Source organism: Hypomesus nipponensis, chromosome 1, assembly GCF_054491055.1.
Source record: "Hypomesus nipponensis isolate SF chromosome 1, ASM5449105v1, whole genome shotgun sequence".
NCBI lineage: Eukaryota > Metazoa > Chordata > Actinopteri > Osmeriformes > Osmeridae > Hypomesus > Hypomesus nipponensis.
Genome location: NC_140361.1, coordinates 12,129,786 through 12,141,796, shown reverse-complemented (window position 1 = coordinate 12,141,796; position 12,011 = coordinate 12,129,786). Strand labels below are relative to the sequence as shown.

The 12,011-nt window shown below is 43.8% G+C and overlaps 2 protein-coding genes across 2 annotated transcripts; one reads left to right on the top strand and one right to left on the bottom strand.

Moving 5' to 3' along the window:
* Positions 1-6,964: 6,964 nt before the first annotated feature.
* On the top strand, positions 6,965-8,603 carry atoh1b (atonal bHLH transcription factor 1b). Its single transcript, XM_084699104.1, has one exon. The coding sequence runs from the start codon at positions 7,311-7,313 to the stop codon at positions 8,109-8,111; it is 801 nt and encodes a 266-aa protein (XP_084555230.1). The 5' UTR covers positions 6,965-7,310; the 3' UTR covers positions 8,112-8,603.
* On the bottom strand, positions 8,533-11,748 carry dok3 (docking protein 3). The gene is made up of 5 exons (XM_084699103.1): positions 11,631-11,748; positions 11,111-11,446; positions 10,706-10,796; positions 9,916-10,085; positions 8,533-9,778 (listed from the first exon to the last, which is right to left on the bottom strand). Exons 1-5 carry the CDS (start codon positions 11,685-11,687, stop codon positions 8,828-8,830), a joined length of 1,605 nt encoding a protein of 534 aa, XP_084555229.1. The 5' UTR covers positions 11,688-11,748; the 3' UTR covers positions 8,533-8,827.
* Between the last annotated feature and the right edge of the window lie 263 nt (positions 11,749-12,011).

Genomic DNA, 12,011 nt, shown 5'->3' with positions numbered 1-12,011 from the left:
TTGTATGGATGAGGGCTGTGGTAAACTATTGGCTCAAGGGCAAATGCCCTGAAGGCCTGGCCCCATCATGTATTAGCAGATGTGGAAAACAACTCCAAAAATAGGTGGAAGTTTTTTTTAAAGGAGGCAATAATACATGGCTGTCTGTCCCCAACCATGTTACAGGGTCAGAACAGAAGATATTTTGGAGATTCAGGTTCACTGCTACAAACACAGGTTGTTATTGGCTGACAATGTGAGATACTCATAGCCATAATCCGTATTGCACAATGGTAGTGTATGGTAGTGTTTGTGTGCACACACAAACACACACTTAGCCACAAACACTTCAACACACGCGCGCACAAACAAACTGTAAGCTTGTTTACTTCTTCTGCCTGTCTGCAATGTTCTAATTCTGTATTGAGTGGTTTTGCAGTGTATGTACTACATTAATAAGTTACATAACAAAATGTAAATGACCATGTCCCCATACATTTCTCAAGCCCTCAAAATGACCGTGATTTCATTTTCATGATGCAGTGTAATTATGTTGTGTTAAATCTTTTAACTGTCCATTGGTATTTCTTTAATTCTGCACACACAGTAACTGCAATCATCCTCACAAACACTGTGTTTACAAAGGAGTCTCAACATCTATGCAATCTATAATCTATACTCTATCATCTGTTCTGTTTATAATCCATACTCTGTTTATCATCTATTTTGTCTATAATCCATACTCCTTCTATCATCCATACTGCTTCTATCATCCATACTGCTTCTATCCTCCATACTCGTTCTATCATCCATACTGCTTCTATCATCCATACTCGTTCTATCATCCATACTGCTTCTGTCATCCATACTCCTTCTATCATCCATACTGCTTCTATTATCCATACTCGTTCTATCATCCATACTCGTTCTATCATCCATACTGCTTCTGTCATCCATCCTCTGTCTGTCAGCTCTATTATTCATCCGTACTCTGAGCCTCTGTCATTCAAAAGACTGAACCCCAGCAGTTTTACCCCAGCTCCATTACACCTCAACCAGACAGTGAAGCATACATTCAGAAGGACTGGCATGAGCGGGAGTGAGCATTCAGATGCACTGCACACCTACACAGAGGCACGCAAATGTGTGCATGCATGAAGGTGCATGCATGTGTGTGTGTGTGTGTGTGTGTGTGTGTGTGTGTGTGTGTGTGTGTGGTTTCGGTAGGTCCATGAGCTCTGGAGTAGCTCCATGAGAAACTAATGATGAGGAGGGCCAGTAGGTGGCAGTTGTGCTGTCACAGTCAGGCCTGTGCAACAAAGGACCATTAGCCAAGGTCTGCAGCTGACAGATGACAGGGTTCTCATGGTGCCAAGGCACACTATGATTTACAGTGTTCATGTTTAACCAGAGAGGTGATTCATTAGGCCCAGCAGATTGACAGGAACAAGTGTGTGTGTGTGGGGGGGGGGGTGTTCTGACTGAAATGGTCATCTGTCACACTGCTCTCTGGCAGAGGGCACCCCTCTTGACCTTGTGACACCAGGACAACCCTCCCAACCCCTCAGTCCTTCAGACCTTACCCATCCGACGACCCCCTAGTCTTGAACCTCAGTCTTTCTTCATACACTCCTCCAGTCTGGCCTCACCAGGCTCCCTCTCTACTCTACCTTCTCATTTGCCCCTCCCACCTAAGCTCATGCCTGCCGCCACCCTCTCCCCTCCTCACATAACCTAGCACCCTGCTCCCCTCTGCATTCACCTCCTCCACGCCCTCAGACAGCCTCCAGATGGCATGTTTGTTGACTCTTTTTAACCCTCACCTCCCCAGACACCTGCCTCAGGCAGTCACACCTTGCACCTATTTCAGACTGAAGGTAAAGAGTGATAATGAGTCAACCACGGATGAGTTAGCCATGGAACCAAGGTGTGGATGCCAAACACATGAGAGCCTGATTCCCACAACTTATTTATTTGCGTCGGGGCTCAAAGTAAGCATACCACCAGGATAAAACCTGAGATTGATGACGTCAGCGTCTCATCCTTGGTCATCTAGCTGATCCGGCAGACAGGCAGCAATGGCTCTTTGGCTAACGGCTCCCCCTCCTCGCCTGCTCGCCAGAGAAGACCTCTGGGAAGGACAAAAGGGAAAGCGTGCAGGTCACAGGACAAGCCTTGCTAATCCTTCTGCTCCACTTAGGCACTGCCCCTCTCTCTGAAATTAAGGATGGAAATCGCTAAATGATCAGAACATTGCATCAGCTATGCTTCTCCCATCAGTCTGTTTGCCCCACACAGCCTTTTTCTCCCTCTCTCTACCCGTCTCTCTTTCTCCCCCCTCCCTTCTTCTCACATCTGCCTCATGTCCAGGCTTTCAGGAGAATTACGCCATTTCCAAGTGTCAAGAGTGGGAACAATTAGGAGACCGGTGCTAAAAAAAAGTTGGTTTCATACGGAGAGTTATTTACACACAGCTCCCTCAACACACACACACACAGCTCTCCCAGAATACACACACATATAGCTCACCCAGCACACACACCACAACATGGGCCGACTGTAGAACCCCTGTGGTATGTGTCTTAAATTGATGCTCTTGCATTTTCCATGTTGATGTCCTGGTTAGCATACAGGTTCTGTGGGTCCGGGAATAAAGGGCTCTTCAGAGAAGCAGTGAAGTCTTGTGAAGTTCTGTGAATGTCAAATGTCATCAGTGAGCTGCTGTACTGTAGCTTGTCTGACAATCTTTGCTGGCAGATTATAAGACTGATGTGAATAACTGAGGCCTGTTGCGCCTGTCAATCTCACTAATTAAATGATCTATTTAAGGATAACAATAATGACACACAAAGCTATTCATAACTGTCTTCATTTGACCAGGAGTTGATCAGTCTTACATTCTCTGTCACATCAGTAACAAGTCAACGATTATATCATGCAAAATCTCTTCCAATGCATGCAACTTTGTGTGTTTATGCAGGAGGGGTGAGAGGACTGGAGAGACTGACCAGTCCTAAGTGTTGGTTTGTATGTAGGATGGTGAGCTTGTCACCACTGCAGGGGTGTCAAGGTCATCCATCCTCTCAAGGACCATTTATCAACAACATTCGCATATGATTTTGAATCACCCCAAAACATTATAACACAGGCATAATTTTTACAGCCAGCTTGTTACGATCCATGAGGTCAAAGAGGTCAATGAACAGAAGAATAGCTGATCTAATCCCAATGGCGATTCAGCTCTGTGGTCTCCCACAACATGCAGAGTGCTACTGCCCTCTACTGGTTAAGAAGACACAGTCATGGATGACAGAAGAATTGGTCCAATGCAATTTGTTATTTTATCACAGTTCCTTGCCCTGCTTATCAAATAACAAAAGCTTGAGATGTCCTGGATTGTTGGTGAACATGACTCAAATATCAGTGGATTGGGCTTTATCTTGCTGAAAGAAAGTCCTCTTTTTTTACCGGAAAACGTTCTGTTTTGTTGAATCTTGAAACCATGTTTCGAAGATAGGATCTTGTGTGACAAGGCCGGTGGCATGTGAGAAGCATCCCTGGTGAACTGAGGAGGCTGTGATTATGATAAGACGTCTTTATCCACACAACAAATAGCTATGTCTGTTTGTCAGCTATCACAGAGGCCTCCAGAGATAGGCTCTCCCCAGGTGACAGTCAGCCAATCTCCTGCCGCATTTGTGCCTCAGTCACTCTGTGTAGACCAAGGACAATATTGTCCACTGCAACTGATAATTTACATTGTCTGAGGCATGACATGATACTATTTACCTCATTTAAATTTGGGTGTGGATTATGTATGAAAAGGACTACTGGCTCCAGGGATTTTGAATATAGCCCTTGTTAGTATTCTCATTGCTGGGATGTGGTGTGTTCACCATCTAGTGGTAGGAAATACAATTACACATACTCAAACATTAAAGTCCTTCTTAAACCTCTAAAAGATGTATAAAGCCCAAATCTACATTTTCTAACACAATACGTAGATGGATATACACACAAATTCATTGAGAATTTTTAAGATGTGCAGTATTAGATTAAAGCAGTTAATGTTTAATTCACAGGGTTAAACTCTAAATGATACACCAATCTATCATTTTATGCTAGCATCAAAAGAAGTGTCTCTTCTCTGACAGCTATGAAGGGTTCTTGTGTCAATTTGGTTAAAAGGGTGCTTTATTCAACATTGATGGCAGTTCTTGATGACAGGGGCATGCTGCACAGTTCCTATCTGCCATATGCTGTTTCAACGTGCAAAAACAAAGAATGCCAGACTGCAATTCTAGGCATGATGTCACACATGAATGACAGAGCAAGCAAGGTTTAAAACTCAGTTCGGATTAAAAAATAAATGGTCATGAATCTTTATCTAAAAGTCCAATAATTTATCTCTCTCTAAATCATGTTACACATCTGACCTTTAGTGCCCTCGGCCCCCCTCCCCCATCCCTTCCACCCCCCATTGGGAGGAACAGGTCATGCACCAGTGCCCCACAAGAGAGATCTAATGGCTGGCGTGATGTCTTCAATTAGTGCATAGGGATACTATAACTTTCTTAATTTATATGGATCTATATGTATAATTCCTACATTGTACCTAAGGTACATACACCTTGAGGTAAGTTGAATATGTTTTTCTTTTTGTTCTGTAGGACACATTTAATTGCCTCTATTAGCATGTACTTCAATATTTACTTTATGAGCACGGAAGCACTTCTACACTCAGCACGAGATAAAAAAGAACCCTCATGCGCTTCATAATGATAACTGCTGGGTAAGGGTAAGGCGTCAGTTTTGCAAACAGTTATTTTCTGTTTATCAATTAGCTTTCTTTCACAGATAACATTGGTTTAATGAACCATTGCTATAACTGCCACAGTATTACTTCCCTTCCCTGAATTAATGAGGCCAATAATTGTCCTAATTTGTGTTGAAACCCTGACATTAGACAACCCAAACCAACTACCTCTCCAGAACCACCTCCGTAGCTTCGGGTGGACAGAGATAATTATAGGCTCTTGCTTCGAACATCAAGGGGTAGCTATTTATGGGGATAGACAGTCTCTGTTCTTCGTGACTCTGATAATGTCTTTTGTGTGAAAAGTGGAAGCGTTCAATTGTTTAAAGAGTCTTTAATTAAAGCGTTCAGGAGCATACTGTAGTCCCAAGCACAAGAGCCATGATCAGAAGTCGCAGTTAAACCTAAGTAGAAAATAGCCTATCAACTCTGAAACGTCGGTTAAGTCACTAGCCGATCGATGGTTGATGTTTTTGTCAAGTGTCCAACCAATAAGCCTATTTCAAATATGACCATCCAAAAAGCTTACAATGGATCACCCTCAAAATCATTGAACCGAAGATGGTTTACACACTTTGGTCCTAGCCCCCCTTGTTTAACGCGCGTGCATCAGTCAGTGATCATCTTCGAGGGGACCGCTATACGTTGACCTTTGTAATGTTCCTCACACCTCCCGTGGACTGCTCCACCACTCCCCAGTCACACCCAGCACCAGATGGGAAGTGTAGCCCGGCGCCTCATCCTAGAGTCGGCAGGGCTACAGGCTGTTGCGCTGGCAGTGGGGCTGGAGGAATGAAATATTCATGTTCAAAATAAGAATGGGCACCCCCGGTAGAAGAGCGTGCCTATTCATTCAACTAAGGCCAGGGCTCATTAAACCGCTGACGGTGTGGCAGGTCACGGTGATTTCCTTACTATGCTTTAGCATCTAGGCCTACCGCCTGTCATGAACAAACACACGCGCGCGCACGACACAATGCCACACTATATAGCTTATTTGTGCTTTGTGCTACAGTGAAAATTCCATAGGATAGAGCTAAACTGTGTCTTATGTGTTTATGCATGGAGCACACTATATAAGGTCCTGTTTAACAGTCAGTCTCTCTTCTCAGTCGTAAGCTACGTTACTTTACCGGTCTAGGACTAATAAAAGCATAGACAATATTTAATTTCGAAGGTTCAATGTTCGAACTAAACACCCAAATAGCCTACGTAAAAACAATTCTCATGGGTCGTGTTTTACTTGAATTTAAGTCAACATGTAAAGTGTTGTTACTGTTATTGTAAGGGATTGTTTTTTCTGTCGCGAGTCCAAGCTAATGAAGAGTGTGAAAGTTGAATTCTCCCTGCGTGCAGCATATGGGAGACGTGGGTGAGAGCGTCGTCTGTCTGAAAGCTGAGCGAGGGAGCCAAGGGACACCAGCTGAGAGGCAGGGGGTTCACTCTCTCGAAGAGTCGCAAGAGGACGAATCTCAAACTTTGACGAGTTTTTAATTAGTCATCAATAAAAACGATGATGATGATTTTGAGAATGATTTTAATGACGATGATGGTTATGAAATATGCATATGGCATATAGGCTAGGCCTACTTTTTAGTCATCAGCACAACGCATCACTATCTCTAGCCTACTAACTGGCCCCACCAAAGCTGTTTTTATATCATCAAATATTGTCTCATGCTAAATGATTCATGAATCACCAGTAGACAAACTTATCAGTTACATTGCTTTCACAGAGACAGCTGCCTCCCACCACGTCTCCCACCTGTCCGGTTTATGATGCTGCAAATAATCCCGTGGCGATAGTTCACTTTTTACTGTTTATTTGATAGCAAACCTGAGCAGGAATTGCACTGCTATGCCCCCTCTTGCCATGTCTCCTACTCAACCAATTCCGTTGCTTATCTGTCGTTCATTACCTACCTATATTAGAAAAAGGACGTTGCCAACTTCCCGTATTTCCAGTGGATTAGTTGACAAACCTTAGGAAAAGTAGGCTAGTTATGAAAAACGGCATGCTCAGCACTTGATATTACATGAAAGCAACTAAAAAGACATTGTTTATTAGAATGAAATATATCATATTTCCTGTTTGGTGAATTCACTAGAATTTACTCTAAACAAATAATAAACAAACCATAACAACCTTCAAAACAAATAATAGCCATAATCAAACTCCGCAGATGGACAACAATAAGTCACCTCTCTAATGAGAAAGTGAGATTCATTTGTAATGCTAATACAATTGAATAAAAATGCACAATAGAGAAAGTCATAATACAATTTCTTCATTTGCAAGACTGCCTCACTCGTGTGATTGGCTGCACGCTCCCGACCTGTTAATGGGCGGGGTAGGGGTCTGTGATGTACTAAAGGCCCACGAGGGATTTAGTGGTGGCATGAGACTTCTGGGAGTTGGTGCAGTGCAGATCCTGAAAACCGAAGGAACACTTTAGACCTCTGGACTAACTACATATTTTTTATTTTGTTTTTTGTTTTTACTGCAATAGCAACTATGACAGCAACTAAATCCGAACTTTCCAACTGGTCAGACTATTCCACGGATTACTCATTGTCAGAAGAGTCAAATATTGTGCACATCAACTCCAGGACTTGGATAAATTCACCTGTTCAGTCTCCAAGTTCCAATCCTGCGTTTTCTTCCAGTGGAGCTTCCGGCCGATACTCACACGGATCCATGGAAATGACGCTTGACAAATTAATTTCTGTGGGTACATTTTCAGACAGTTCTATCAATGAGATGGATGTTGATGAAATGCCAGAAGAGGCAAGTAAACTCGGCAACTCCGGCCCACAGAAACATCGGCGCGTGGCTGCAAACGCGAGGGAGCGAAGAAGGATGCACGGGCTCAACCGAGCATTTGACAAACTAAGGAGTGTAATCCCTTCATTGGAGAACGAGAAAAAACTTTCTAAATACGACACTCTCCAAATGGCACAGATTTACATCACTGAACTATCCGAGATTCTGGATGGAGTTGTGCAGCCGGAGAGGAGTTCACGTACAGGATGCGTCTCTCCTGATAATCCCACCAAAAGAAATGCAATGCAAACCTTCTCGCAAGAAACCACCTTCAACAGCGATATCACCTACACAATGGACTCCCATCCAGCGCAGAAGAGGCTAAATGGAGACCAGGGTAACACTTCTACCAAAGTGGGTCACCTCATCATCCTGACAACCCCTAAATCTGACCTGTCTATTGTAAATAAAAGGGCCTCCGCTTCTAATGGAAGTGATGGCGAGTCCTCACACTACAGTGATCCCGAGGACGGCCAGAGCAGCAGACAGTGACTCTTAACTGCCTGGACATTCTTTCAAATCAATTCCAAGTGAAATGTGTGGGTGTTTTACTGGTCAATGACAATTTGCTATCACTTGTCTGTGTTTTAGAAGACATGAGGGACACCAAAATGTGTGTGGTTTGTAGCCGGTCTTGAAATGTTGGTAGGCTAGAATGAGAAAGAACAAGTAGCCTAGCAAACACAGTAGCGTATCACCCTGCCATATATTATGATCCATATGATTAAATGCCACATAACACATGAGAGAGATACTGAGTAAAAACAAATGTTATTTTTTTTTCTTCTTTTTCAACATCTAAGGCTTCATGTAAAATGAATTTCTAGAGCCCAATCATTGCACTTTATTAAATGTGACTTGACTGATTGCATTTGCCCCTTTTGCTCTCTGCATATGTATTTAAACATTGAACTATTTTGGTATTTATGTAATGGTTATTTTACTTATGAAGAAGCAATAAAAAATAATTTGTTCTAAAATGTACATATTTAAATTGATTTTTGGACTCTCATTTCCATCACAGAAAACCTTTTTTATCAGTATAAAATTGTGAACAAGTGAATGATTAACTCAAAATATCAGATACAATTACAGACCAATTATATTTTAGTGACCACACAAACATAATTAAAGACATAATTATAGATATTATATCTATAATGTTCAATAATCTATAATATATTCTGTCAGAATATTTTCTTTGACAATTAGTGGTGGAAGGTGGGGGAATCACTTTCTCCTGAGGGCAGGGCCTGCTGGAACTTTGCCAGGTCTTTAGAGAGGATATCTGACAGCCTCTGTTTAAAGCTACCAGGGATCTCAGTTGGATTGATGGTGGGGGAGACATGTCTGGCCCACCCCTCCCCTCTTTCCTCTGCCTCCTCTTCCACTTGGGCTGGGGATTGGTGTTGGGGCTGGATCAGGGCTCGGAGCTGGGGCTTCGGGTGGGTCCGCTGGGGCCTGATAGGAGATCGGAGCTCAAGTTGGGGGTGTGACTTAGGCTGATAATAGTTAGGCTGCGGCTGCGGCTGCGACAGCAGTTGGCCTTGGAAATGTGTCTGGGATTGGCACTGGGACTGAGGATTGCTCACCATTGCATATGTACACTCCATTCTAGAACTGTCTTTCTCTGTGACCCCCGGGCCCTCCACCCATGTTCTCAGGTTGTAATAGTCAGACTCTCCATTCAAGTTGTCCAGTCTGATTGCATCCAGAGAATAACACCTCTCACTGTCCTCCTCATCCCCTCCAGACTCCAGGCTGGCCTCAGGCAGGCTCAGCATCCTCATAGGTGCTGGATGTTTGCAGCTCGCTCCAGAGCTGTCGTCTATCGTCGCATACAGCTGACCGTCACACTCATCACTCTCTTCCTCGGGAAGTAAACATCCAGTGGGAGAGGACCTGGGTGGCTGTTGAGCGCCGGTGAGTCTGTCAGGAAAGTCAGATTGGAGGTGGCTGCTGTCACGATAACAGCCCGAGGTCGGGGCTTCAGAAGGGGGAAGGGAGGTCCAGGGAGGAGGTTTCGTGTCCCCCTCCTGACGGTGCTGGGCGATGGCCTCCTCCACCGCCCGGTGGATCTGGGGACCCAGCTGGGACAGGAAGCTGAAGTGCCCCTCCCCCGAGGAGCAGCGACGGCCTGCCTCGATGGAGAAGCCCCCCTGCGATCAAACACGCCTTCACGGTTTAATCTCACAATAACACACAAGAGCATGGGGCTGCAGATGAAATAAAAGGGTTTCATGGAGATCAGTCATTCTCTAGGATTTATGAAGGTGACCTGCTCCGGCACCTGTACCTTGAATAATCCAAATCTGCGTAGGAGGTGGTAGGGCCAGCTGTAGATGGTCTGGGCTGTGTGGAGCTCCTGCAGCTGGAGGCCGTCTATGACCGGGCAGAGGAGGTAGTCGCCTGCCAGCTTACACCTCCTCGAGGCCTCAGTGGGCTGGATTGTGACCTTGTACTGGGCTGAGGTTAAACAACAGAAAGGAAGAGATGATGCGTGGAGAATTTGTTTTGAAGTATACCACAGGATCAAATGTGTTTATCTAACTTTAAAGTCAATGAAACATGTAGATCAGAGTTTGAGATCAAATCACCCATACTGGTCTCAAGCATTCAGTCTATGATGGAAGCAAATGTCGGGAGAAACCCAAGGGACTAATGGATGCCTATACAGTTGGCCTACAAGGATGTTCATATTCATATTTACTATACTAATATTTAATGGAACCATTGACTTGCGTGCTTGATTGTCAACACAACCCGTCAACTACACTAATCCTCTTACTTACTCTCAAAACAGAACTATGATCTATGTAGGGATCAATTTCCTCATTTTATTTCCTTCTCTGTATTGACAAAGTATTCTTTTGTCAATATGAGGAGCAGCGATAAGAAGCCATTTTGTTTGTTCATATTGGAGACATTGTCACCCTCCCTCCTATTAAGACACATCCTGTTTCAAAACAACTTATGGGGAAACACTGTCACCAAACATGATGAGGTGATAAGCCTAATTAAAAAAAGGCTCATGAATAAGCCACAATTGCAATGTTAACGTGAATAGATCAATGAATTACTGCTACCTGTTTTCCAAGATGAGTACAGTTCATTGTCTTCCATGGGTATCTCCCCCAATGTCTGAAGAAGTCTAGTCTCTGGCTCTGTGGGTTCTTTCTGTTGAGCCAGAGGAAAAGTGTTGCATCTTGGAGTGGAAACATACTCTCACTTATCTCTGTTTTATGATATGAACATTGTTAGACACACAAGCGGATTGATGCTTGTGCAAGCAGCAAGATAGGAGAAGTGAAAAGGGCAGTTGCCATTATAACTTCCCCATTGCTGCTACTGTGGGTAGGGGGTAAACATTAAACCCCCAGTTCAGAGAACGTAGAAAAAGACTGAGATAAACCTAAATTGACTTGATAACAGAATATTTATAGACCCCCCGCCAATGACCAGAACCACCATCAACATGTACACACACTGACCTCTTCCCTCCAGCCCTGTGATTTTAGGCTATCTGGTGTCTGGAAGGCCACCTGTGTGAGGGTGCAGACCCAGTCCTGGCAGGCGTCGGAGGCCAGGGTGTAGCACCGCTGGGTGGTGCTGAGGAGGAAGGCACTACACTCCGGGGGGCATATCTCCTCCTGGGCCAGGGTGATGCTCAGGCAGTCACACAGACGGACCCTCTTCTCTGGCCTCCTAGACAGAGGGGACTTTGCATAGAGGGATGTGGGGCGGTCGCGCATGTTGTAGAGCTCAACCCGGCCAACCCCCGACATACTGGGCTGGAATAGCATCGCCCAGGTCCTGCGCCAGGTTTTCTTTGGGTAACACCAACAAGGTTTAAGACTGTTCCTTTATACACACTCAATATTCTCAACTAGGTATTGCAGTCATGTTGACTTACTTCACCAGCCTATTGTATCATTAATCTCAAATGCAAGATTATTATGTATAACTTGTAGTTACCTTTTGTTTTGTTTGAAGACATTCATTTGTACATACCTTTCCAAACTTGACTCCTTGTAAATACAATACACCCTCCTTAAAGGCAACCTCCATGGCTGTCTCCAACTGTCTCCTCTGCTTCTGCTTGCTGTTACTTCTACACTACAGCACTGTGGGCTCCAGTTGAGGAACCATAGTAGTATGTCTATGTAAAAACTATTTTACAGAAAGTGACAGACTCACTTCCTTTTGTACACATGTCATCATTTTCACGGTACAAATTACTTTCACAATGGTTGGAAGAGAAATGAAGGACGCTTTTTTTCTTTTTTTTACACAAAATTGTTATAGATTTTTTCTTTATGGTCCCATAAAAAATATTCACAGAAACATTTCATAGATGCATATGTCTTTACGTAAAAACAGAACTCATTTGTA